The sequence below is a fragment of the Giraffa tippelskirchi genome, chromosome 4 (assembly GCF_054371585.1).
Source record: "Giraffa tippelskirchi isolate mGirTip1 chromosome 4, T2T-mGirTip1v1.2.pri, whole genome shotgun sequence".
NCBI classification, from domain to species: domain Eukaryota; kingdom Metazoa; phylum Chordata; class Mammalia; order Artiodactyla; family Giraffidae; genus Giraffa; species Giraffa tippelskirchi.
This window is the reverse complement of record NC_137278.1, coordinates 201,606,467-201,634,439: the sequence shown is the minus strand read 5'-3', so window position 1 is coordinate 201,634,439 and position 27,973 is coordinate 201,606,467. Positions and strand designations below refer to the sequence as shown.

Here is a 27,973-nt window from a genome sequence, read left to right as displayed (position 1 = left end):
GCAGGGGCAGGTAGCCACACCCGGGAGTCCCGCAGGTGGGCATCTTCTCCCTTCTGCCCTAGGCAAAGATAAGCAGGAAATGATGAGTAAAACCCTTCACAGCAGGTGTTCAGGGACCCAGCTCCAGCTGCTGAGTGGACATTTAAGTGATGACTAGGGGGTCTGGGTTTCTTTGGGGAGGAAGAAAAATGTTCCAAAATTGATTATGCTGAAGGTTGCTGAACTCCGAACTCCCCAAAGCCTTGACTTGTACAGGGTCCCTGGTGAACTGTGTGAGCTGTGAATTGTGTCTAAGTGAAGCCGTGAGGAAATAAAGGGCAGCTGTGGCGAGAAAGGGACCTGGTGGACAGTGACAGCTGGGTCATCTGGCCTCAAGGGCCAGCACAGCAGGAGTCTGAGGTCTGTGGGGAAGGTGGTGCAGGCAGAGAGTGTCTCCCAAGACCAGGCCTGGGACCACAGGGCCAGGACACCCTGCTGAAGGCACCACCCGGCTCCAACCATGGAACCCACACTCTGTACATTGAGTACGAGATGACTGGAAGTGGGGGGATCGTCCTGGAAAGCTGTGTGGGCATCTGCACCCAGCGATGCCCACCCAACATCACTGGCGGATGGCGCCCGGGAGGCTGGAGGCTGGGAGGGCTCGGCTCCTCTGACCTTGTCCGCTTGGCTGCTAGAATGGAATGCCCGAGACTGCGCAGACTATCAACAGCAGAAACAGAGCCGGGGCTGGAAGTCCAAGGTCAGGGTGCTGGAGGATTCTGGATTCACAGACGGCCGTCTTGCAGTGTCCTTGCATGGCAGCAGGGGACAGTGTTCTGTAGGGTTTCCTATAAGAGCACTTATCCCATCCATGGGACCCTACCCCACGACCCCCCCTCCTCCCAGAAGCCCTCTCTAACACCTCTCACACTGGGGACCAGGTGTCAACCAAGGATGTAGTGGTGAGGCACAGACACTGGCCTGTAGCACTCCCATGCCTGGTCCTTTGCTGCGCAGGGCTGGTGTGGACCTTGCACTGTCCAGGGCCTAGGCCTCAACAGCCTACTGCTACCAGGCACAACCTCATGAGAAAGGCCTCTGCAGCCAGGAACCTCCTGACCTCTGTAACACGTGACTCAAAGTAACAGCCAGGAACTCTAATCAGAGTTAAAAAATTTATTCATTCTTTTATCAATAAGCTCGCTTTCACACACGCACATGTGTACACGCGATATCTGATTTCTCCTTGAATTTTAGAACCCCCTCTTCCTTGCAGGTGCTTGGAGCTACAGTGGAGGACTCAGGTTCAGGCAAAAAGAACCTAGGGTGACCCCAGCATGGACAGGGCCAGGGGATCCCTGTTCTTCTTGAGCCCAGATGCTACAGCCCAGGGGCTCAGCCTGCAACCCTGGAAGAATCCTTGGCCAAAGGTCGCCCACTGACCAGGGCCACACGTGGGCTCAGGTCATGCTGAGGTCATAAGGGCTCAGACACTCACTTCTTTCCAGTCTTTCTCTGAAAATGACCTGTGTGTCTGATCTATAGCCTCCTCTGCATGGAACAGGGCATTCTGGTAAAGCAGCCCTGGCCTTTAGCATCAGGGCCTGATGCCTCAACCCCAGCCTGGCCCCCAGGCCTCTCCAAGCTGGGCCCATGGGCTCACCTTCTGCGGCAGGATCGGTTACACATTGCCCCACTGCCCTCCCACCCCAGACTCGGGACTCCACCTGCCCTCCACCCTCTACGGGCACCCCTTCTGTCTCCACATCTTGCCCCCACCCTGTGTGCTGCCCCGACCCTCTCACTAGAGGAGCAGCTCCTTGGCGGTCAGGACTATACTGGACCCAAGATATAGGCCGAAGGAAGGAATGGCAGACAGTCTGTCCTTTAGCTCCTGGGAGTGGGCCATGGGGTCTCGTGGGGATAGAAGGTGACCACATGGGCACCAGAAGAAAAGCTAAGGGGACACAGTCAAGCTGCTGCTGCTAAGTCGCTTCAGTCGTGTCCAACTCTGTGTGACCCCATAGATGGAAGCCCACCAGGCTCCTCTGTCCCTGGGATTCTCCAGGCAAGAATACTGGAGTGGGTTGCCATTTCCTTCTCCAATGCACGCATGCTAAGTCGCTTCAGTGTGTCCGACTCTGTGCGACTCCATAGACGGCAGCCCACCAGGCTCCGCTGTCCACAGGATTCTCTAGGCAAGAATACTGGAGTGGGTTGCCATTTCCTTCTCCAACAGTCAAGCTGGCTACCTTTAAAGGTGTGGCCTCACGCACGCAAGCCTACACGTGCACACACGCACACACTTACTCACTCACCGCCCCGGCTGGGGGAGGGCCTCGCATGGCGGCCCCTCTGGCTCAAGGCCAGGGTTCTTGCTAAGCTCCTGGAAGAAGAGCAGCAGCTGGAGGCTGCGCAGGCTCTCCAGGCCCTGAGGGGACAGCGGCTGCCCCCCGTCCTCCTCCCCGAACCCCTCCCCGTCGTTGTCGTCGGGGGGCTGTGGGGAGCTCCTGGAGATGTAGCCCTGGTCCGACTGCACAGACCGCCGCTGCTCCTCCTCGGGTGGCGTGAGCACGTCCTGGAGGCTCGAGCTCTGCTGCGAGGGCGGGAGCGGCCCCATGGGGAGGAAGAGGACGCTGTTCCGCCGGGGACCGTGGCTCCCTAGCAGCGGGCAGGCCTCGTCTCCCTCCACCAGGGCCAGCCGGCCAGCGCCGCTTCCCATCTCCTGTGGGACGGGCTCCACTACCTGAGCCCGAGGGGCCCTGTCCACCGGGACCACCATGGTCTGGAGCGTTGGGGCTGCCGGCTGCCCCGAGGACCGGGGTTGGGGCTCCAGCCGTGCCAGGCCGCCCCCTCCTTCCCCGGCGAGGAGCAGCTCCACCAGCAGGTGGTCCCGGGAGGTGGGCTCCCGCACCAGCGGCTCCTGCCGGACGATCCCTCCTCCGGGCAGCGGCTCCTCCTCGAAGGCCTCCTCGTCCAGGGACGGGAGGTCTCGGCCGTCCGTCGAGCGGAGGTTCTCCAGTTCGAACCAGTCCGGGCGCTGGGCCTGCCAGCGGCGGAAACGCTGCACGGCCTCGCAGAGCTGCCGGCCGCTGGGGCTCTGCAGGTAGTTCTGGGCCGCGAGCGCCCCCACGCGGTGCATCCGGCCCGGCCCGAACATCTCCAGGTCCTGGATGCGGAAGTAGACCTCCTCGAACCGGTCCATGAGCGCATAGCGGGAGGTGATGTTGAACAGGTCCGGCACGTCCGCCTCGCAGCTGATGTCGCTGAAGTAGCAGACGATGTAGGTGCCGAAGCAGGCCGGCCTCTTGAAGTCCGGCAGGATCATGTTCATGGCCGCCGTGAACAGGTCCCCCGCCGGCTGCCCGTGGTCACAGCGGAGCTGCAGGGCGGTGGCGTCCTCCCAGCCAAGCATGGCCTGCCACTTGGCCCGGGTGCCTCGGGAGCACAGGACGACGATCTTGGAGTTGCTGTCCGTCACTTCCTGCTTCTGGCGGCCCACCCAGGTCATGACCCCTACCTCCGAGATGGCTTGCTCCTCCAGCAGGTCCAAGGCCACTTCGGTGCCACACACGGTGAGCAGGAACTGGGCAAACTTGAGGACCACGTCCACGTAGAGGGGGTGGTCGGCGGAGTAGACGATCCAGACCTTCCTGGGCTTCAGGGGTGGGGGGCTCAGGCTGGTGGCGGTGGGCAGGATCTCTGGGGGAAACAAGGAAACCAGGGTGTGGTTTCAGGCGTTTCACTTCTGACCACACATCACAGGCCTGGCCGGCCAGCGAGGGACAGGAAAACAGGCTGAGTTTGGCTCCCGAGCCCAAGAAATGCAGCTGAGACCCCAGAAGATGCCCAAGGTGGCTGCCAGGCCACACTGGCTGCCTGCAAAATAGCCTGTGCCTTCAAGGAAAAGAGTGTCTCTCACTTTCCTTCCTGGCCTGGAGCCTACACGTTAGTTAGAATTATCTTTTCTTCAAGATACCAAAGCCTATCTCTGGCATGGACACAGCTGCTCTCCAGGGGCCCTGACCTTCCCTTCTTGTTCAGGGATTAGATGTGAGCCCAGCCCTGCTATTTGAAGTCCCTCCGTTCGGGGCTGGAGGTGGGTCCCCAGCAGGTGACGTCTCCCGAGGGACAGGAACTGACCCGGGAGCTCCTCCAGGCCAATGTGAACAGCCTCCCCCTAAAGCCAGGCCACCCAAACCAGGAGTGCCCACCTGTGTCTTTGGTGCCATCTTCATGTTTTCCTTGATGGAGCCCTGAAAGGAAAGGAAAGGCCAGAAGGACTGCTCCAGAAGTGTCCGTGCAGGCGGCACAGGTTTTACAAGACCCTGTCCCGACCGCGGGAGGGGCCAAAGAGCACCTCCTAGCTGCTCTGGGCTTCGGCGGGGAGACCACGTCTCCCACGACCGCTGTGTGACCTGGGGGAGGTACCGACGTCTCTGAAGCTCGGTTTCTTCCTCTGTGAAATGGGTCTGTGGGTGAAGTGCCTGGCTCATCCTACATACTCACTAGCTGGGTCACAAGTATTCGGCACCACTGACTGGGCTGGGGCCCCCAGAATGGTGCCTAAGAGGTTACAACCTGAGTGGCCGCCCCCAAGCAGACTCCCCCTTCAGGGAAAGCCTGTCCCTCAGACGTGTCCTTGCAGGAGGCACAAGCCTTCCGAGACGTCTCCAGAAGTGGTGCCTCCTGCCCCTTTGTGGCCTCCTTATATTCTGAAGGTGACGCGGGAATTCAACGTGTTTAAGTGACCTCCCCTCCTGGACTTAATGAAGGACCTCATGGTGTGGGGCTAACTCTCCGGAGCCACACAGAGGCCAAGGAGGGCATTTGGCACCTGACTTAAACCCCCACCTTTGGGCTGCTCCCCAGAACCATGAGGTCCTTCCCTTGCCCCAAGGAATGGGCGCTTCAGGAAAAGGTCAGGCGTGCAGCATAAGAAACAAGCAGCCTTCCGACCCCTGTAAAGATCTGGACGCTGGACCCTCCCAGGGACCCTCTGTGGAAGGACTCTCTCGACAGGTCTCACGCCTGGCTTGGTGATCTTCCCCTGCATGAGTCGTGGTCACAGAGAGAACAGCCACCCAGATCAGGGTCGTGGAGGGGCAGGGAGAGGCCAACCCCCACCCTGGAAACCCATGTTCTCTCCTGCTTGGAACACGGCCAGAGCGGGCCCAGGGTGGGGGACTGATGCTTATTAACAGCCTGCAGGGCTGGGGGTGCGGGGTCCTGAGCACAGACTTAGAGCTGGCGCGGGGAGAAGGGTCTGGGAAGAGGGAGGGGCAGACCGGAAACCCCAGGTGGGCTGCAGCCCTGCCCTTACCTGGTAGCCGCCAGGTCATGCAGAGGATCAGCAGGATGACGGAGCCCACCAGCAGGATGGAGAGGCCTGTGATGAACGCAGACACCCACAGGGGCGTGTGGTCTGTGGCAAGAGGATGGCATGAGTGGTGTGAGTGGCGTGATACCCTGGGGCCCGCCCACTGCCCACCCTGGGAGTCCTCTCTGCTGTGCCAGCCCTGGGGCCCCATCCACTGCCCACCCCAGGTGTCCTCTCTGCTGTGCCAGCCCTGGGGACCTGTCCACTGCCCACCCCGGGCTGCTCCCCTGGGCTGTCTCCTCGTGCAGCCTGACCCCACACCAGGCTAGGCAGGGACCTCTCCGTGGCCCCTGAGGCGTCTCTGCCTGGAAGGCATCAGCCTCACCTTCAGCAGCATCTGTAATGAGAACAGGGACAGACTTTCAGTTGTCAGCAGTCATAGTGCACAGTACATAGTACACACTTGCTACATAGTATATAGTACTCAGAACCAAGTATGTAATACTTAGTGCACAGTACATAGTACACAGTACTCAGTAAAATATACTTAGTTCTATATATAATACACAGCACCTATACTATGGTGCATAGTACCCAGCACTTAGTACATAGCACACAGTACTATAGTGCATAGTGCCCAGCACATAGAGCTTAGCACTTAGTACACAGTACCTATACTATAGTGCACAGTCCACAGTACTGTAGTGTGTAGTACCTAGGACACAGTACTAGTCAGATAGTACTATGACTCAGAGTTTGTGAGAACTAAAAGCAGACATGTTAGAGCACTTTGCTCACTCAGTACATGGTGTTAACTGTAACTATGACAATAAAGAGTCCCCAATTTTCCAGTCACAGAAATTGAAGATCAGAAAGGCTCAGTGCTTTTCCCAAGGTCACACAGCTAATGAAAGTCAGCAAGGAGTCCAATCTGGAGTCTCTGAGACCGCATGACACAGGCCTGGACAACTGACCCTGCCCCCCTGGACCAGGTCATGGTGCAGTTTGGGCTGCTGACCTTCGCCCACCCTCCTTCCATGTGACCCCTGGCAGCCGCGCGTCCCACCTGGGGTGTGCGAGACCTCTGGGCAGGGCACGGATACCGAGTGTCGGAGGCAGTCGTTGAGGCAGCTGCTAAAGAAGGGCTGGATCTGCGAGGCAGAGCGTGGGGAGGAGAGGCTGGGGGGACACGGGCCCACCAAGCACCCACCGGCCCCTCCAGGATGTCTCCACGGCTGCCAGGCAGGTGGCCTGTCAGCGGGAGGGAGCAGAGGACCTCGCTGGTGGCTGGGCAGGAAATCCCCAGGCGGTAGCGGTGCTGGGTCCAGGGGGAGAGTGACCCCCAAGCTGCCTACCTGCCCTTCGCCCACCCCGTCCCGCCCTGCTCCCCACCTGCACGTGGTGGTGGCAGCACCAGCTGGGGTCCGGCAGGGTGACCGTGATCTGGCGGCGCTGCTGGGCGGCTTCCTGTGTGGGGTGCGGGGCGGAGGGACCATGAGGCCCCAGCCTCGGCTGGGATGCGCCCCGGGGGCCCCCTGCCTGGGGAGAGGGGCTGCAGGTCAGGCTCCAGGAGGGGCGGCTGTCCCCAGGACTGCATCCCCAGGACTGCATCAGACGCCCCGGCCACCGGGGATCAAGGGATAGACGCGCGTGTCCCACAGCAGCCCCACCCTGGCTCCGTCTTACTGCCTCACCTTGACCCCCCTTTGTCCTCATGTCCACATTGTACAGTCTTCAAATCCTCTTTGCAATCATGAAATTAACAAAGCAAAAAGAGGACCAGGAGAATGTGGGGAAGGGGAGGACAGAGGGCTGGGGGCACAGGGCAGAGACAGGACTCTTGTCAGCTGCAAGAGCAACTACATACCAGCCACATGCAGCCACGCTCCAAGCACACACCAGCCACACACCAACTGTACACCAGCCACACTCCAACTGCACACCAGCCACATGCCAGTCACACACCAGCCACATGCCAGTCACATACCAGCCACACATCAACTACACACCAGCCACACACCCACCTCACACCAGCCACTCTCCCACTGCACACCAGCCTCACTTCTGCACACACGGGAAGGGAGGTCACATGCTCCAAGCCCAGCCTGAGCGCCTAGCCGTCGAGGGTGGAGAGGGTGCTCTGAGGCAGGCTGATGGGTTAGGAAAGCGGCAGGGAGGGCAGTTACCATGGGCAGGTCAACGACATCTCGGAAGCAGCTCCGGTTCTCCGCGGACGGGAAGCTATGCAGCAGGACCTGGTAACTGGTGGACTCGTTCCATGGGGTGAAGCTCAGCCGTAGCTGGTGGGCCTCGAGGGTCTCAACGGTGATGTTGGGGTCCCACAGGCTACCTATCCCATGGGCACAACATGACCGGGAGTTGGAGGGGGGCGAGCGTGCTTGCACATGAGCACGTGTGCATGTATGTGCACGCTTGTGTATCTGCGTGCATGTGTGTGTGCACCCAAGTAAAGCTCCCACAGGGTCGCCCCCATGGTTACCTGAGCTCACGCATGGTGTGGTGTCCTTCATCCTGGGGTCCTCGCAGTCTGTGGACCAGGAAGAAGTGCAACCATCAGCCCCTGCCTTGGAGAGCTCATCTTACAGAACCTCCAACGCCAGAGGTAACAACTGTCTGCTTTCTGGGAGCCTGTCCAAAGGTAGCCCCTTCAGAGGAGCCCCAGGATGGACGCTGCCACGGGTCAGAGGCCCTAGGCCTGGGGCTGCCCTGGCCACCTCACAACTCATCCCTCCAGAAACTTCCTGATCCAGGCAGAAGCCCCCTCCCCAGACTTGCTCTTGGACTGAGGGGTCCTGGTCTACTCCTGTTCCCCCTCTCTGGGGGATCCCTCCCTGGACCTGCTTCTGCCCTTGAGGGGAGATAGGCTTTGTCCCCCTTGGCAAATGGTGACACTTCCCCAACTTCCACGCGTGCTCACGGGAGTCTTGGGTTCAGCCCGTCTGGGGTGGGCCTGGGAAGCTGCATTTCTGACAAGTTCCCAGGTGATTCCATGGCACTGCCAACCCAGGGACCCTGTGAGGACTGCTCCCCTGGAGATGGCTTTTTGGTCCCCCATTTTCTTGACTGGAGCATTTTTATTGGTTTAAGAAGATGTGATAGGCATGAATCACTGTGAGCGACGGGCTGAGTCAGTCCGCTTTAGGGATGGGGGGCTAGGAGGGGGTTCGGGGGGTGTCACTTATCTGACAAATACTGATTGAGCCCCCAGTATGTGCCAGGTGCCATATGAGGCCTGGGAGATATAGCCAGGAGTGAGACGAAGTCCCTGACCTCCAGGGATGCCATTCTAGCCGGAGGGACCATAGAAGGAAACTGTGGTATCATGTCACAACTATGTCAAGATGCTGGCATGTCAGGGATGGGAAGTAACATAAAAGGGGAAACAAAGCTGGGTGAGCAGACCATGCATGCACATGTGAGTGTACATGTGTGTGCATGTCTGTGTGCATGTGTACACGAGTGAATTTGCATGCATGTGCACATCTGTGTGTACACATGGGTGCATGTCTGTGCATGTCTTGTATGTGCAAGGGGTGCTCTGGCAATGTGGACGGCCTCAGCAAGCCTTTCCCAATCGCCTCCCACACGCAGGGCCATTCACAAGGGTCTGGAGGCTGTCCAGGTGGGTGTAAGGCCCAGGCCCTGTTCCTCCAGCGGCTGGGCATTCAGGTGCTCTTGGCTCTGGACAACGAGAGAGGCGGACCGTGGCAGAGACTCTGGGGAGGACAGAGATGCACCCAGAGATGCAGATGCATCAAATGCTGTTTTGGAAGATGAGCCTGGGAAGCCTCCCAGGAGGAGGGAGCAGGGGAAGAGGGGCTGGTGCCAGATACATGCAGAGGGGACATGGGAAGAGTGAGGAGCTGGGGCTGGCATGGGGCGGGGAGCGAGGCCACAGCACTCTGGGGATAGGCCTGTCTTCCCAACACTTTCTGGGCAGGAAATGCCAGATGAAGGACTCGGTTCCCATAGAACTCCTGGGGTCTTGGGCCAACGCCAAGTTGGTGCCGCAGAGAAGAGACTCCGCCTCAGGGAGTGGAGGCTGTAGCCCCTCACTAAGGAGCCCCGGCCCTGCCCCTGTTTGTCCCGTGGGTTCCAGAGGCTGACCACAAAGCGAGGAGTGAAGGGCATGCTGGGGGGATGCTCTTACCGGGCACCAGGAAGTTTCTGGATTGGTGGTTTGGGTCCCCGTCAGGGATGGGCTTAGGCAGGTGGTGGACGGTCACCTCGTACTCCTCTCCGGGTTCTACCACGAAGTGGCTGAAGGCAAATCGCCACTAGGAGACAGGAGGAGGGGAGGTCAAACAGCTGCAGCTCTTACCTGAGCCCAAAGACCTCCCCACCTGCCCCTGAAGGATCCATCAACACAGGGAGAGAACAACCACGCAGCAAGCTCCCAAAGCAGAGGCATTGTGTCCCTGTTCTGTGTGTCTTCTGGTCTTCCTGCCTGTTTAAAAACACCTGGGTCTGGCCTCATCAGGAGACAGCAGGGTCAAAGGCAAGAGAATGTGGGGGAAGTTGAAGGCACCCCTCCCCCGTCAGCCCTCTCCAACTCCAGGGCTGAAGGCCGCTGGGACCCAGGGGTGGCTAAAGACCACTTGCTACGTGGCTCTGCCCCGTGGAAGGGAAAGCAGGGTCTCTGGAGCATGAAAGTACAGTGGGAGGCTACGAGGTCCCCCGTCCACCCTCCGGGCCTGATGGTGTCGTTGTTGCTCAAACTTTTTCTGAGACGCACTGACTACAGCTCCCCTGGTGGACTGCTTGGGGTCCCTGGTCCTCCCCGTCTTCCCGGCAGTAGTTTGGGGATCCCGTCATCACTAAACACAGGACAGTGGATCTGTCTTTGCTGCTTGTGTTACCAGGAGCTCTGCCTGTGGCCACTTTTCAGACGTAAGCCGGCAGAATTGAGACAAGTCTGCGTCAGGATCAACTGGATGGCTTGTCACCACCAACTGCTGCCGTTTGAACACTCCAGCCTCTGGTTCAGGAGGTCTGGGGGGCTACCTGGAATCTGCATTTCTAGCAATCCCCGGGTGTTGCTGCCGGGCTTGGGACTACACACTGGGAATCAGCGCTTTGACCAAACTAAACACGAGCCCATTCTGGCTCTGGGCAGCAGAAGGAACAGAAACTGTGCTGGAAACCACAGCTGCTCCGCGCTGGGCAGAGTCCCTCCTCCTGGAGGAGACCCTGGGTGACAGCAGGCGCTGGCCAAGGAAGCCACCTTCCCAACAACAAACCGCCTTCCCAACAACGAGCCATGACGTGAGGTTGGGAGGAAGAGCAGGGTGCATGCGTGTGTGTGCGCACCACTCCCTACGGTCACCACCGCCCACCCTGGTGGGACTCTTACCCGCTTGTGATGATGCCTCAGGGTGGTCAGAAACTCAAACCTGACACACAGACGCTCATTGGTGTTCAGCTGCAGGATGGACAGCTCCGCCCCCTCCAGGTAGAGGACGCTGGCTGGAGGTCGCGGGAGGAGAGGAGCACAGGTGAGACCAAGGATGGCTAGCCGCCTGGGGGTGGGGGGGTCATTTCCTGTCTGCTATGCGTGCTGTCTAACCCACCCCCGCTTCCTGCTCCTGCCAGCTCCCTCTGGGCTGGGTTAGCCGCTGCCTTGTGGACAGCTACCCTTCGCTGGACATGGACAATGACACTTTACCCTGGGTCAGAAGTGAAAGCTTTGCAAATTCATGGCTAGGCTGCTGGCGACACTGACCGTGGGTGTCAGAGGGGCGTCCCCGACCTTGAGGAGGACGTAGCATGAGCCTCAGCGAGGGACTCACCCGGCCGTCCACAGGCCTGGGCACCCTCGGCACCCAGTCTTCCCAGGTGTGCACAGGGCTCCACCCGCAAGAGGCTGGGGTGGGGGTCAGGGTGCTGTCAGAAGGGCCAGCCTGCAGTCAGACGGTTCATGACCAGACGTGTTTTCCAGGGTGATGAAGATTTGGGGCTGAAGAAAGGCCTTCTGCGGAGGATGGTTGGTTAACATCTAGAACTCTGAAAAAGGACTCACTGCCTGAACTGATGGGTCCTTTCTCTGAACTGGCCCTCATGTTTGAGCACAGGGCCGGAAACCCAATTCTGAGTCTGGTGGGAGGGCTGGGAGGCCCATCTGTGGACCCACCCAGAAGTGGGCAGCACCCCCAACGCCCACTCACCATCAGTCTGCAGTGTCCACTCGATGTGAACCACGGGGAGCAGGTGTCCTTGCTGCGTGTGGGCAAAGTGCAGCTGGGTCTGCACATTTTTGGGGGATGAGGGGGTGAGGTTCCGAGGGTGGATCCAGCTATCGTCCAGGCAGGTACCTGGGAGCAGGAGAGGCAGAAATCAGAGGCTTGTGGGCTCTAAAGGACAGAGATGCAGCCCAGAGAGGATGCCTGGCGGGGTCCAGGAGCCTTCATGGTCAGGCTGTGACCCCAAGACCAAAACTGGGCTCTCTTGATGCCCTTCGGGGGTCATGGCGAAGCTTTGACATTACAGGAGAGATGACAAAGCACGCCCATGGCTTTGAGATGAAGCAGTGGTTGGAAGTGGGCAGGAGACGGGGGGCAGCTGTAAGAGTTGCTATGTTTTTATGTGTTGGGTCGCTAACGAGCACGGACTCCTGAACGGTGCACCTCCTCCTTGAATTAAAACACAAAACCAGATCCCACCCTAGATATCGCCCACTGCAGGATGACAGCTCTGGCTAAAGGGTCGTACTACAGACTTGCCGGGTCATATTGCAGCGCCCCAGAGAATTCTAAAACCCTGAGGACAGGTGAGGCCCCGAGTCTCAGGGGTCCTCCCACTGGGGACTGGGTCCCTCATCAACTCAGTATGGGGTCATCACTACATCAGGGCAACTCGAGAAGAGGAAAAACCGGTGACTTACTGTTCTTGACTGTGCAGTTCAGCCCCTGCGGAAAAGAGAAGCAGGTAATTACAGCTGAGAAAGAACTCAGATACACCAGCTGGGCATTGGCGTCCCCGGGCTCACACTCAGGAATGAAACGCACGCGCCCTCCCCCTCACTTTTGGGGCCGCTCCTGGGGGGACCGTATTCCCGCTGTACTTTGCTCTCCTGACAACTGAGGAGATGCAGGGCGAGAAGTGGGCAAAACACATGGCAAAAAGGAACTGCCGTTTTCTCAGTGGCTTTAAGAGCTGGGCGTCATCTGAGCCTCTTTTTCTGCCCTGGGCTGAGGATGCTGGCAGCCAAGCCCAGAGACAAGACCTCTGGATTTCCATATCTGAGAGGCCACGGTCACCGCCAGCCTGACCCCTACAGTAAGTCCAGCGATTGATCCACATGCCCTGCTCCACAGGGCATCCAGTCAGCTTTTAGAACCTCGGGCTTGAATTTTCTCAGACAACTAAAGAGTACCAGATTTGTATGAAAATAGTTTTAAAAAAATCCCCAACTTAAAAGAATGCTCTTGGAGGAAATAAGATGATGCTGGGAGCAGAATAAATTAAAACGAAATTATAATGGTCTCAAAGAAATAAGAGAGGACAGGGTATCCATATGACAGAGACAGGGTACTATGGAAAAATTAGCAGGCAGAAATAAAAACAAACCTTGAGAGGCAGGGAGGTGGGAGAGAGTTTCAAGAGGAAGGGGACATGTGTATATCAATGGCTGATTCATGTTGATATTTGACAGAAACCAACACAAGATTGTAAAGCAATTATCCTTCAGTTAAAAATAAATAAATTTAATTAAAAATGAACCTTGAAAATAAAAAAATCCATAGAAAGACTAGGCTATAAAATTCAGGAAATTTCTCCAAACATAGAACAATAATAAGCAGAAACAGGAGAAACAATATGTGAATATTTAGAGGGTCAATTCAAGAGAAATGATATGATTATATTTCCAGTTGCACTCATCTCACACGCTAGCAAAGTAATGCTTAAAATTCTCCAAGCCAGGTTTCAATAGTACGGGAACCATGAACTTCCAGATGTTCAAGATGGATTTAGAAAAGGCAGAGATCAAATTGCCAACATCCACTGGATCACAGAAAAAACAAGAGAGTTCCAGAAAAACATCTATGTCTGCTTTATTGACTACACCAAAGCCTTTGACTGTGTGGATCACAACAAACTGTGGAAAATTCTTAGAGATGGGAATATCAGACCCCCTTACCTACCTCCTGAGAAATCTGTATGCAGGTCAAGAAACAACAGTTAGAACTGGACTTGACAACAGACTGGTTCCAAATCGGGAAAGGAGTATGTCAAGGCTGTATATTGTCACCCTGCTTATTTAACTTATATGCAGAGTACATCATGGGAAATGTTGGGCTGGATGAAGCATAAGCTGGAATCAAGATTGCAGGGAGAAATATTAATGACATCAGAAATGCAAATGACACCACCCTTATGGCAGAAAGTGAAGAAGAACTAAAAAGCCTTCTGATGAAAGTGAAAGAGTCGAGTGAAAATGTTGGCTTAAAGCTGAGCGTTCAGAAAACAAAGATCATGGCATCTGGTCCCATCACTTCATGGCAAATAGATGGGAAAACAGTGGAAACAGTGAGAGACTTTATTTTTGGGGGCTCCAAAATCACTGCAGATGGTGACTAAAGCCATGAAATGACCATGACCAATGTAGAAAGCATATTAAAAAACAGAGACGTTACTTTGCCGACAAAGGTCCACCTAGTCAAAGCTATGGTTTTTCCAGTTGTCATGTATAGATATGAGAATTGGACTGTAAAGAAAGCTGAGCGCTGAAGAATGGATGCTTCTCCAACTGTGGTGTTGGAGAAGACTCTCAAGAGTCTCTTGGACTGCAAGGAGATCCAACCAGTCAATCCGGAGGGTCCGCGCGGTGCCCAGGGCTCGTCCGGAGGGGTCATCGCGCTGCCCTCACAACTCTCCCCGAAAGCTGCCCCGCAGACCCGGGGCTCGTGCGCCAGACGCTGCGGCCGCGGGGTCCCCCCCGCGCCGGCTCGCGGGGAGAAGGGATGGACTACTGGGGCTGGCAGCGGGTCCGGTCCCGCCTCGCCCTCCTCAGGCCCCGCCTCCGGCCGGCGTGCCTCCCCCAAGTCCTTCCCCGAGTGCCGGGCTCCCCCCGGAGGCGCCGCCGGGACGCCTGCCCAGGTTGTGCAACCCGCGGTGCGCGATCTTTCCCAGCAAACTCCGTCTCTTCCCTGGCTCGCGCCGCAACTCCCGACGCTCGGCGTGTCCTGCCCAGGGTGGCCCGCTCTTGTGCCCAAGCCTCGGAACCCCCGAAACCCCGCGACTCCGGCCCCGGCCCACGGCCGCCAACCCGCCCGACAGCATCCTCGGCTACCCCCACCTCTACCCCTCGGGACGCGTCCGATCTCACCTCCTGGGAGCACACGGGCGCCGGGTGGTCCAAGAGCCTCGGGGAGGCGAGACCGAGGCCCGGCGGGCGCAGGAGCAGGAGGAAGAGTAGGAGCGACGGCCCCGGCGGGGACCCGGGGAACACGCGAGCCCGGCAGCGCGGAGCGCCCATGGCCCCGGCCCTTCGCCGAGGGCTCGCGCCCGGGCTGGGGGCGCAGGGAGGGCGCGCCCCGGGGATCCCCTCGGCTGAGTCCCGAGTCGTTCTCCGGCGCCTGCTTCCGGCTTCCAGCCCTGCTCGGGGCGGGCCGCGCAGAGGAAGGGCTCGGCCGGGACAGTCCTTCCGCGTGTCCCTCCCCGACGTGCGTCCCAGGTGCGCCCTCCTCCCGGGCTCCGCCTCGCGCTCCTCCCCGCGCTTCTCGCCGCGCTCCTCCCCAACTCCTCCCCAGTTCCTCCCGAGCTCCTCCGGGGCTCCTCCTCACTCCCCTCCCCGCGCTCCTCCCGCCCCGCCTGCTCCCTGAACTCCGGCCCAGCGTATCCTGCGCTCCAGCTTGTCCAACTCCTATATTCCATCTCCGCTCTTATCGTCAGGCCGTAAAACTATTTTAATACCTGCCCCTTGTTCTCGCCTCCGGTCTTACTCTTCTCCGTCAGAGGAAGTTCTTTTTCTCAGTCCCCTCTCTCCGTATCTGCACCTTCTCCCTGGATTGCTTTTCGTTCTTTTCCTCCCCTTTCTCGAGGCCGGGGCCGCTCCGCGCTCCGACTGCGTGGGGGTCCCAGAGGAGGCGGGGGCACTGGGCCTCCTGTGGCCGCAGCGCTGAGCCCGCGCGTTCGCCAGAGACCCGCTCCAAGTCTGCTGAGAGTCCGCAGACAGTGTCCTTCCTTCATTCTGAGACAACCAGCGTCCCTGTTTCCTTCCCTGACAACCCTGAACGCTGGCCTCGGAAAACCCCCACCCCAATCCCACCGACTATAGATGCACCTCCAGGTCTGGGTAGGTGGATCTTCTCCTGGTCCAAAGCACTGGCCCTTTGCCCGCTGCTGGTGGACCCCTGGCGACCACCTGAGCTCCCTCTGCCTACAGGACACAGCTGCTTTAGGCCTCAAGCTGCGTGGTCTCCAAACCTTTTACTTGTTTATTCAAGAATTTGGGAATACTATCCATCCTTTTCCGGGAGTTGGTGATGGACAGGGAGGCCTGGCGTGCTGCGATTCATGGGGTCGCAAAGAGTTGGACACGACTGAGCGACTGAACTGAACTGAACTGATCCATCCTTCCATACATTTTTTAATATGACCCTGGAAAATTTTCATCCTAAGTGTAAATAAATATAGAGGATACAAACACTAAAATTTGATGTCTGTAGTGGGCAGCTTCCGAGATGCCCCCCACCCCATCCCTCCTCCTGGTGTTTGCATCTGCTGTGCCTCCCCACCTTGAGTGTGTGCTGGGCCCAGTGACCTGTTCTCAACAACAGAATATAAATAGAATGAGACAAAAAAAAAAAAAGGATGTCACTGACAAGGTTAGGCTACGAAAGACCCGGACTTGGGGCTATTCAGCCCTATCTGGGAGCTGCCGGTGGAGAGGCTGGGACGGCCAGGAGCTGAGAAAGGACTGGTCAACAGCCAGGAAGAAACCAAGGCCATCGTTTCACCGTGACAGTGATCAGGAGTAAGTGGTCAAAATAATGCAAGGACAGCACTTTAAAAAAATTATTTTTAATTGGAGGATTTACAATGTTGTGTTGGTTTCTGCCGTACAGCAGTGTGGATTAGCCATAGGTATATATCTGAGCCTCCCTCCCACCCCTCTTGGTGGTCACAGACACCAGACTGAGCTCCCTGTGTTATATAGCAACTTCCCACTAGCTATCTATTTTGCATACAGTAGTGTACATGATACAACGCTACTCTCTCGATTCTTCTCACCTTCCCCCCACCCTGCCTGTTCTCTACCTGTGTCTCTGTCTTGTGCTGTGTGCTGTGCTAAGTCACTTCAGTCTTGTCCTCCAGGTTACTTACAGGAAAGAATTATCTATCACAGCCCACGCAGGAGAGGTGTGTTGCCTCCTCTACAAGAAATCACCTGGGGCTTCCCTTGCGGCTCAGCGGTAAAGAATCCACCTGCTATACAGGGAACATGGGTTCGATCCTTGATCCAGGGAGATCCTACGTGCCTCGGAGCAGCTGAGCCTGTGCGCCGTAACTACTGAGCCCGAGCTCTAGAGCCTGGGAGCTGCAACTACTGAGCCCACATGCCACAACTACTGAAGCCTGCCTGTCCCAGAGCCCATGCTCCACAAGACAAGACACCGCAATGAGAAGCCTGCACACTACAGTGAAGAGTAGCCCCCCACTCACCCCAACCAAAGACAAGCAGCAACAAAGACCCAGCACAATCCAAAATAAATAAATACATACATAAACAAAAGAAACCACCCTGGCAACTCAGCCAACAGAACCCAGCCAGGGAGACCTTGAACTCTCACTTTTCTCCAAAAGAATTTCATTCAAAACAACCCATCCCAACTTCCTCCTTTTTCTTTGTAAATGTTTCATTCCTCTCTGGATTTGCCCATGGCTTTTTGCTATAGCTTGCTTCTTCTGAATTCCATTTCCTTTGCTATTCCTGAATAAATCCACCTTTGCAGGAAAAATGATTGTTTTATTGCTTAGGTCTGTGTTACCGACTCGTCCCCTGAGTCTAAATGAGTGCTTTTCCTGTGGATCAATTTCAGTGATACAGCTAGAAAAAGTTGTACTTTTTAAAGAGTTTACGATGGTGTTTCCATACACTTCCTACTTGACCCAATTTAATTGTTCTGATAGAAAAAGATTTTAAAATTATTTTGTTTATAATATAGCTGTTTAAATTCAGCACAACAATTCCAACTAAATTTGAAGTGAAAGTGCAAGTGTTACTTGCTCAGTCATGTCTGACTCTTTGAGACCACATGGACTGTAGCCCACCAGGCTCCTCTGTCCATGGAATTCTCCAGGCAAGAATATTGGATTGGATTGCCGTTTCCTTCTCCAGGGGATCTTCCTGATCCAGGGACTGAACCCAGGTCTTCCTCATTGCAGGCAGATTCTTTACCATCTGAGCCACCACGGCAGAAGCTAAATTTAGCAGATTGCTAAATATATTGGTCACATTTTATGAAACAAATTGAGAGATGGAGAAAGATCACATGAGAGGAGAGGCCTGTCAAATTCTACAGATAATTAGCTTTCAGTTCTGAGAGGCAAATGAAAAGATGCATGGGGCTTCCTAGCCTAAATCACTCATCTTCTTAGCTCAGGGATTTTCTAGAATCCTGCTCAACAGAATGTGGCAAGAAATGCCAGAACCATTCCTGGTTGTTTTTCAGTCGCTTAGTCGTGTCCGACTCTCTGTGACCCCATGGACTGTGGCACTCCAGGCTCCCTTGTCCTCCACTATTTTTTTCTTGGAGGTATGTTTTTAGCAGGGATGAAAATTTCTACTTTCCTGTTTCTATTTTTCAGAGGAATTAGAATTAGAGCCAGAGAGAACTATTGAAAAAAAATAAAAGGCAGTTAGCCACAGGGATTATTAAACTGATGTCTGTGGCTCAGTCAGTTCAGTTGCTCAATTGTGTCCGACTCTTTGCGACCCCATGGACTGCAGCACGCCAGGCTTCCCTGTCCATCACCAGCTCCTGGAGTTTGCTCAAACTCATGTCTATCAAGTTGGTGATGCCGTCCAACCATCTCATCCTCTGTCATCCCCTTCTCCTCCTGCCTTCAATCTTTCCCAGCATCAGGGTCTCTTCCAATGAGTCTGTTCTTTGCATCAGGTGGCCAAAGTATTGGAGTTTCAGCTTCAGCATCAGTCCTTCCAATGAATATTCAGGACTGATTTCCTTTAGGATGGACTGGTTGGAGCTCCCTGCAGTCCAAGGGACTCTCAAGAGTCTTCTCCAACACCACAGTTAACAAGCATCCATTCTTCATTGCTCAGCTTTCTTTATAGTCCAACTCTCACATCCATATATGACTGCTGGAAAAGCCATAGCTTTGACTAGATGGACCTTTCTTGGCAGAGTAATGTCTGTGCTTTTTAATATGCTGTCTAGGTTGTTCATAGCTTTTCTTCCAAGGAGCAAGCATCTTTTAATTTCATGGCTGCAGTCATCATCTGCAGTGATTTTGGAGCCCAAGAAAATAAAGTCTCTCACTGTTTCCATTGATTCTCCATCTATTTGCCATGAAGTGATGGGACTGGATGCCATGATCTTTGTTTTCTGAATGTTGAATTTTAAGCCAACTTTTTCACTCTGCTCTTTTACTTTCATCAAAAGGCTCTTTAGTTCTTCTTCACTTTCTTCCATAAGGGTGGTGTCATCTGCATATCTGAGGCTATTGATATTTCTCCCAGCAATCTTGATTCCAGCTTGTGCTTCATCCAACCCAGCATTTTGCCTGATATACTCTGATATAAGTTAAATAAGCAAGGTGACAATATACAGCCTTGACGTACTCCTTCCCCAATTTGGAACCAGTCCTTTGTTCCATGTCTGGTTCTAACTGTTGCTTTTTGTCCTGCATACAGGTTTCTCAGGAGGCAGGTAAGGTGGTCTGGTATTCCCATCTCTTGAAGAATTTTTCACAGTTTGTTGTGATCCACACAGTCAAAGGCTTTAGTGTAGTCAATGAAGCAGAAGTAGATGTTTTTCTGGAATTTTCTTGCTTTTTCTATGATCCAATGAATGTTGGCAGCTTGATCTCTGGTTTCTCTGTCTTTTCTAAATCCAGCTTGAACATCTGAAAGTTCTTGGTTCATGTACTGTTGAAGCCTACCTAGCTTGGAGAATTTTGAGCGTTACTTTGCTAGTGTGAAGATTGTGGGTAGGCTCTGCAGTTTGTAAACTCTTGGAGATGATTTGCAAAATGTTTATTTGTGAGTGTACTTTTCCCTGGATAGATTTCATCAGAATCTTGAAGGAGTTTTGGTGATTACAAAACCAAATCAAACCGTCGCCACAATGAAACCACAGCACAGATTTAGTCTAATCTTTCCACTTAATGTTAAGTAAACCGAGACTCTTAGAGAGTCCATCCCTGCCTGAGGTCAGAGAGAGTCAGGGCAGAGCACAAGGAGCGGGGGTGGGGCATGTGGTGAGGTCAGGAAAGGAATTAAACGTTCTGTCCTCTTGGATTGGGGTTCCCCACGCAGGGAATCCCCACCTCCAGGAATAATGATTAAATTTATGGGTTTAAAAGGGAACCTTGAAATTTGAAGGAAGAGAGGAGAGGGATGTAGATGGTGGAACAGAAGTCATGTTGGGCAAGATGGATCAGAAGAATCAGAAGGGATTCCCATGAAGCTGGGAGGTGGTGAGGGTGTAGAACTCTGCGGAAGTGATTGTCAGCAATGTGCTGGAGAGTAGTGTGCTTACTGAGAGGGTAGTAGAGTGTAAATTCATTTGCAGAGTACTTCTCAATCAAAATCTTAATGGGCTGAGGACTTCCCTGGCTGTCCAGTGGTTAAGACCCTGTGCTTCCCCTGCAGAGGGAATGGGTTCGATACCTGGAACTAGCATCCTGCATGTTGCATGACCAGATAAGTAAATAAATAATAACCTTAAAAAAAATCCTACTGGCTTTTTTCATGGAAATTAACAAGCCGATTCTAAACTTTGGGTGGAAACTCAAAGGACCAAGACTCTCCAAAGCCATTTTGGAAAGGAATAAAATTCAATCTTTGCTAACCCCTTGTCATGTTTGCATTTCTGATGTCAGTGCAAGTGGCTGTGTGTCTTGGAAACACTGGAAAATTGTAGATATGATGTTTGCCCCCAAATATTTCAACAAGCATCTCCTAAGAAGAAGGATGGCTTACCTAAACATTATGCCTTTGTTAATTTATTTTTTCATAATGCCTTTATTACACAGAAGAAAATGAACAAGAACCCCCTAACGTTCAGTTCCTATTTAAATTCCCCAAATCGTGCCCCAAGTGTTTTCACAGTTGCTTTTCTCAAACCAGGGCTCACTGAAGTTTCACAACGCATGAGGTGATGTCACCTCTTTCAATTGAGAACATTTCCCTAGCTGGTTTTGTTTTTGAAATGATATTGAATATTCCACACTTTCTATTCGCCTGGCAGTTTCCTGGTGGTGTCTCCACATGACTTTTTTAAATTCCCTGCACTTCTTGTAGACAGGAAGTGAGATCTGAAGGCTCAGTTTGATTCAGGTGAAACGTTTTGGCAAGAGCATCTTCCAGGTGATGCTGTGTATTTCACAGGACATGACACCAGGAGGCTACGAGGTCAGCTGCCCTATTACTTGATTTCCTTTGGACAACTTTGTATAGATCTATTGACATACTGTACGATATACCTGTTTAAAGGGTCCAGGCTATGAAACCACCACCGTGGTTTGTCTCCCTACAGTCCCTGTGGAGTCCAATCACCTGGTGACCAGCAGAGAAGCAAGGCTTTTAATTTCATCAACCCCTGTCAGGTCCCCAGTCCCACTCCTGCCCGAGGCTCTAGACTCAGAAAGACCCAGGGTGGAGGACTTGAGAGGCTTCTGCTGAGCTGTGAAGGCACAGCCCCAGTGGGGTTGGGGGACAGAAGTCAGACCCCAAGGGGGAAATGGTTGTTGCGGAGTTGGGGTCCCTTGGAAAGCAAGTCCTGGTGTGCTGGCTGGAGAGGGGCAGAGTGACCCTCAGGGCAAGGCCTAGTGGAGCTCAGCCCCGCCCCTCCAACCTGTGTTCTGTACTCTCAGACCCAGGTGCTCATTCAGTTCCTTGGAGCTCATTTCCGGGTTTGCACAGAGCAGGTGGATGGATGAGCCTGGGGAGTCTGAGAGCCAGGTGAGAAGGGAAGAGGAAACCCTGTTCACTCAGTGCAGACACAAGGCCTGGCCTGGCCAGGTTCCACTGCCAGCACCACCTGTGGGGTGGTGACGTAGGTTTCATAGACCTGCAAACAAGCCTGCAGAGATGATGTGATTTATCCCAGGCCACAGAGCTACGGTTCTGTGTGCACAAGGATTAAGTATAAACAATCAGTTTTTTATTTTAATTTTTTTAAATTTTTTTTTAGTTTTTTTTTTTTAAACTGAGGTGTAGTTGATTTACAATATTGTATCAGTTGCAGGTATGCAACACAGTGATTCAATACATTGATAGATTACACTCAGTTTAAAGTTATTACAACAAAATGACTAATTCCCTGCGCATAATATCCTTGTAGCTTATCTACTTTATACATAGTAGTTTGTTTCTCTTCCTCCCCAGCCCCTACCTTGCCCCTCTCCTCTTTGCTTTCCCCTGGTAACCACTGATTTGTTCTTTGTATCTGTGAGTGTGTTTCTGTTTGTTCCTGAGTCAGACTTGGGTCCACCTGCCCGGGCGCAGTAAAGCCAGTCTTCCAGGCTCTCATGGGTCGTGGTGAAAGAACAGTGTTTAATGCAACATGTGCAATGTGGGGACAGGTGGGGAGAACGGGCCGCTGAGGCTCAGAAGACTTGGCCTCCCCTTTGCTTTCAGGGAAGGGTTTTAAAAAGGCAACATTAGAGGAGAGAGTTCAGGGGCTTGAGAGTCCATGGAGTCCACCTACCTGCCAAGCTGCGTGGAGATGGGGAGAGAGATGGAGGTGCACGGAGTGAGGGCTCAGTTCTGTTCATGACATGGAAGCAGGAAACTGCAAGTGCAAGGGAGTCTCAGGTGTCCACTGACTTCCCACCTGTCCCCTCATGGGCCCAACTCATACCTAGTTCTTTGGGCAATCAGATCAATAACCACATCTGCCTTGTGGGGAGAAAGGAGGAAGTGGGCAGAAGCAGACCTGATGAGGGGGAGAGGGCGGAGTCCAGCCAGACCTGCACACCGACCCTGGAAAGCAGAGCAACGGGGAGACCATACACCCGTGAGGGCCGCTCCCAGGCTGACTGCTCCCAGCGGGGGGCCTTGCTCCTTCACTCCACTCAGGGAGGCATTCATAACCCAAGCAGAACAGATCCATCACCGGGCAAGTCTCCAGTCTGTCCTGGCTCCTTCACGCCACTCAAGGAAGCACTGGTAACCCAAGCAGAAAAGATTCATCACAGGGCAAGTCTCCAGTCTGTCCCAGCTGATGGAAAGTATCATTTACAAGCTTTGGCATGCACTTTGTCATTGCTGGTAACACCTTGTTGCTGACCATGACGGTAGGGGCAGCTCCTGGGGGGTGCCCGCCCAGGTCCTCCCTCAGGAGCTGGACAAGCGGTGTCTACTCGAGTCCTTCTCCTCTCTTGAGCCTGGACTCCAGAGCTCAGGGTCTGGGGGTGGGGCTCCAGCAGAGGAGTGGGTAGAGCGGTGATGACTGTAATTCCCGGAATGGACTCAATTGTCCATGAGGACGATCGGTAACTTTTTCCAACTAAGACGTTGTTTCTGGGACTGGTTAGTTTTACACAGGGAATTATGAGGGTTGGTCGGAATCAGTTTAATAATAAAAAAGAAGCTTGTATATTTATAGGGCTTCCCTCATAGCTCAGTTGGTAAAGAATCTGCCTGCAGTGCAGGAGACTCTGGCTTGATTCCTGGGTCTGGGTCTGGAAGAATCCCTGGAGAAGGGATGGGCTACCCACTCCAGTATTCTTGGGTTTCCCTTGTGGCCCTGCTGGTAAAGAATCCGCCTGCAATGTGAGAGACCTGGGTTCGATCCCTGGGTTAGGAAGATCCCCTGGAGAAGGGAAAGGTTACCCACTTCAGTATTCTGGCCTGGAAAATTCCATGGACTGTATAGTCCATGGGGTCGCAAAGAGTCGGACACAACTGTGCAACTTTCACTTTGCATGCCTATAGCTTTCAAAGTAATTTAAAATAAAAGGTTTTTTGGGCTGGCCCTGCAGCTTGTGGGGCCTTAGTTTCCTGACAGGAAGTGAACCTGCACTGTCCGTAGTGAGAGCGCAGAGTTCTAACCACTGGACCGCTGGGGAGAACCTGGAGTACATTGACATACATGATCTCCTCCCCCCACACCCCTGTCCCCTCCCCTCCCCTCTCCCTGTCCTTTCTTCATTCAAAACCAATTCTGTGCCTTTTTCTATGTGACGGTGTATAGAAGAGAAGCATCTGGATTTTGTGGATCATCCATTTAATTTCTCCTCTTCTGTCCCTTTTCAACCTTTGACCATTAACCGAAAGGAAGATGTGGGGGATGCGATGAGTTAATGCAACCAGGTTGGAGACCATGCCTGGGGTCAGAGTCCCCGAGATTCCCCTTTGGGGATTAGACATCAGCAGAGGGTTAAGCACAGTTCTGCAAGTCCAGAAAATGGTCGAGGGAGAGAGAAGGGCAAGATGACCAAGCCAACGAGGACATTGTTAAGAAATTTATTTGCAATTCTTGTTTTTTGGTTGTTTTTTTTTTTGTTTTTTAAATAACATCATTCCTTAGATAAAAATGCAATCTTACAGGAATATACACAGCGTCTCACAGAGATGGCCCTGAAGCTCTTCTCCACGCCCTGGCCTTTCTCGAGGTGAGAAGGGACACGGGCGAGGCCGCCGACTCGGGTGACGATGGTTACAAACTGTACAACAGTATTTACAACACGAGGGGGCCCGCAGGGAGGTGTAGGGGGCCGTGGAGGGGACGCCGACTGTCTGAGAACCAGCGTGATTCTGTGGGGGAGGGGACGGGGGTCTCCGAGACAGGACGAGAGGAGCAGAGGGGCTGCGTCTGGACCCCCCTGCACGGAGGACCTTGGCTGGGCGGCTCGAGGGGCATCCAAATAAAACAGGAAAGTAGTGTCTGGCGTGTCACCAGCGGGAGCCTGCCACCCTCACTCTCAGGGGACGTGTTTCCCATGGGTGGTTCTCGCTACCACATCACAGGCTGGTCCAAACCTGCTCACCTTGGACATCTCAGCCTTGGAGCAGAGCTTCCTTGCACAGGGCTCTGGAATAACGGGATGCAGAGGGGGAAGGGCAGGAAACAGGTCATCGGGTGGGAGGTCAAGGCCAGATTCTTGCACTCGATACAGGCAGGCCCCCCAGGGCCTCACGTCTGGGGCTCAGGGCCGCCTCATGAGGGAGACCATGGCACTGGGATGTTTGCTTACAAGCCATCTCCCTCGAGTCCTAGATTCTGTTTCCCTTTCAAGCCTTGACGTGGCTTCTCCAGGGTGGAGGTGTTGGGCGGGGAGCTTGCACCCTGGGACCCAACTACACACAGGAGCCTCCCCCGCCCGGCCCTGCTCCTGGAATCAGGACCCGCAGGAGCTGGGAGTGGGTGACAGAGGCCAGACCCCGTCTTCCTCATCCTGGCCCACAGACCCAAGGGCACCAAGGACGGTGGCATGGGAGCCCCGGGGCCGCGTGGTGAGCAGGCACCACTGTGCCCGGACATGACCTGCAGACACGACCCCCCAACACGACAGCCTCTACCCCACAGCTGCTCTGATGTCACCTCGGAGAAACTGTTTTTCACGCACAAACGACCCCAGGTGGCAAATTGTTGTTAATTCACGGGGACTCAGGGTCCTGCTACCTTTCCGAGAGCCGAATCCGAGTTAGGCCACTTGTTCTTAAAACTGGGGACCTGAACACCCTACAAAGTGCTGCCCCCGACCTGCAGGAGGCCGCGGGCTTGACTGAACTCTCTTCAATCCCCTGGTGAACTGAGCCAGGGCCTGGGTGTCCCTGATTCCCTGCAGAAAGGGAGCCTCCGGGGACAATCCACCTTGGGCTCTGCCCTGAGGCTCCAGCCATTTGCTCACCTCAGCCTCACAGTACATCCCACACGTCCCAGGGCAACCTCCCAGGAGGGGGCTCTGCTGACACTCCAGGTGGCCCCCAGGCACCCCCCACCCACCCCTTGGCCTGCTGTGGACCAAGTCTCCTGAGTTCATGGCAGGAAAACTTTGACTTTAGGAGTGGTGGAATGTTCTTGATGAAGGGCAACGACATTTAGTTTATAGTCACTCCAATGGGTACCTTTCCCCCGGGGGAGGACCTCTGCTTCTCTCTGCAGCCAGCGCTCAGCCTTCTAAGAGGAGCATCAGCCTGGAAGGGCCAGCGCCTGCCCCTGTCAGGTGTGTGTGCACGTGAGTGTGTGTGCACGTGAGCACGTGTGCAGGTGAATGTGTGTGTACATGAGCGTGTGTAGACATGTGCATGGGCGTGCCTCAAGCATCTCCCCGACAACAGGAAACCTGGCAGAAACCCATTTACCTGATAGTTTGCTCTCTGGCCCTACTAGGCAGTGCTTTGTCGCTTTGACACAAAAATAAATAAATAAATAAAGTTAAGACACCAAGAAACTACGTCAGAATCGGCTCGCGGGGGGTCCCCTCTCACCCAACCGGGGGAGGAGGGGGCACGGGGGTGGGAGTGGGGGTGGGGGGGCACCGGGAGAGAGGGAGGTCCCCGACGAGGGCACAGCGGCTGGGAAAGCTGGACACGGGCTTTCTGGGGTGACCTCAGGTCATCTCTCCCCGCGCCCCCGCCTGCCTCCGGGCCCACAGCACACGTGTGGGAGGGGGTCTGCAGAGGAGGGGGCCGGGGAGGGGGCAGACACCACACACGTCCGGAGAGGGTGGTTTGGCTGGGAAATAAGCTGGAGCAGAATTTCAGTTTTTCTTCTTCTGAAGCAGATCTTGGGGTCTCGGTCCCTCTACTGTCCTGGCCAAGGAGGGCGGTCACCACAGACGTTTCCATGAAAAGAAGCCGCAGACATGGGGGTCAAACAGGCCCCTGAGTCCCCATTTCCCTTTGGATCTGTGCTGGCACTCGCCACAGACCAGAGCCTGGCCTGGGCTCTGGTTGGACTGACAGGGGGCCTGGAGGGTGGACACCAGGTCGCCCTTCCCTAGCTGTTTCTGCCTCTCAGACATGCCATGCCTGTCCCTGCAGGTTCCTCAGGGGGGTAGGGAGAGGCCACCACCGTCCTTAGCCACATCTGTGATGAGGTGTGACGAGGCTGCCTGAACTGACGCCCCCTTCCTCCACCTCCTCCCTGTGCTGCTCTAAGCCCCTTCTGTTCCCTGGCCTTTGGGGTGGGGGCACATGCTATCACCCGCCCCCTGGAAAACAGCCTCACTCCCTCCATGACCTCCAGGCTCTCCCTTCCAGGGGTTCCTTTTCCTCAGAAAGATGCTTCGTCGGCCTTGGAGGGCAAGGTGCCCTTAGCTGACCGCTGGGGAGATGGTCTGGGGGGAGGACGGTGGGGAGGACGTGATGGGCAGCTCCCGATGACCCCCAGAGCTCAGAAGCTGGGGCACAGAGGAGGATAAAGATGGGGTGCACAAGACTCGGGTCCAGCCAGACTGAGAAGATGAGGGAAGCGACGGGAACAAAGAGCTTCTGACCCGAAGCAAAGAAAAACGCATGAATCGAGCTGAAATCTGGGGGGATAAAATCACCCTTTCTTCCCCAAGACCAAAAAGAACTTTCTAGGAGGGGATGGGAAGGAGACAAGCCTCTGAGTAACTGTAAGATCAAAGTGGAAACAAGAGGCTGCCTGTCAGGGGACAAACACAAGCCAGGTTCACGAACCCTGGACTCAAACTCTTCAGGCGTGTAGGGTCCTCGGCCATTGTGGCTTTTCTCCAACCACCCAAGGGTTTCAGAAGACTTGATGGCTCTGCTTTTGAGAAGGTTCTATTCTATGTCAGGTGCAGAGATGGTGACCACACTGTGGATGAGGCTCAGGAGGACAGGTGTCACATGTCCGTCCCGCGTTAGCCAGGCCTGCGCTCAGGCCCAGGGAGACCCTTCCCTGGACAGGTCTTCCTGACAGATGAGCAGGCAGTAAGGAGGTCTGCGGTGCGAGATGGGGTGAGGGCGCCCTTGGCAGAGCCCAGCACAAGCTGGCCGGTGAGACTTGGTGACGCAGATGGAAAGTGCAAAACAGAAACGAAAGGCAGTACAAGGAGGCCAGGTGTGTGCGGGTGTGCGGGGGAGATCTGCTGATAGCCCGTATTTCTAACTGGGGGCTAAACGTACAGCGGGAACCAGGCACCAATGCTGAAAGACTCTGTTCTCCACTGTAGCTAACATCTTAGTGGCCGAGGCAGACACAGGGAAAGGGGACAAGGGACCTGAACGAAATGTCTAGAAGACCATGGTGGCACCGAGAAGGAGCCCAAGATGTTCAGAAGGGCTGGGCCTGGAGGAACAGGGCACAGCCTGCTGTCCTCAGACTGTGTTCACTGGGGGCTGAGCATCAGTCCATCACAGGAAAATCAGTCCATCACAGCAAAGCACATCTTTACGGATGAATGGGCTGCTCACATGAGTCAGTGCCGAGACGGGCTGGGCAAGCCCGGGATTGGAGGCAACTCTATGGGGAAGGTCTAGATGAATGCTTGGGTCCTGTTTCCCGA

At 54.7% G+C, this 27,973-nt stretch overlaps 1 protein-coding gene across 6 annotated transcripts; it reads right to left on the bottom strand.

Annotated features, from left to right (window-relative positions):
* Positions 1-1,143: 1,143 nt before the first annotated feature.
* IL17RA (interleukin 17 receptor A) lies at positions 1,144-14,913 on the bottom strand. Of its 6 annotated transcripts, none has more exons than XM_081587357.1 (12): positions 14,649-14,913; positions 12,204-12,228; positions 11,488-11,634; positions 10,677-10,789; positions 9,474-9,600; positions 7,803-7,850; positions 7,489-7,652; positions 6,695-6,841; positions 6,357-6,453; positions 5,306-5,407; positions 4,197-4,238; positions 1,144-3,684 (listed from the first exon to the last, which is right to left on the bottom strand). In XM_081587357.1, the coding sequence occupies exons 1-12, from the start codon at positions 14,796-14,798 to the stop codon at positions 2,297-2,299; spliced, it is 2,550 nt and encodes an 849-aa protein (XP_081443483.1). In that variant the 5' UTR covers positions 14,799-14,913; the 3' UTR covers positions 1,144-2,296. The 6 variants fall into 6 exon arrangements, with proteins under 6 accessions (XP_081443483.1, XP_081443484.1, XP_081443485.1 ...); XM_081587358.1 differs by having other exon boundaries at positions 6,360-6,453; XM_081587359.1 differs by having other exon boundaries at positions 6,369-6,453.
* Between the last annotated feature and the right edge of the window lie 13,060 nt (positions 14,914-27,973).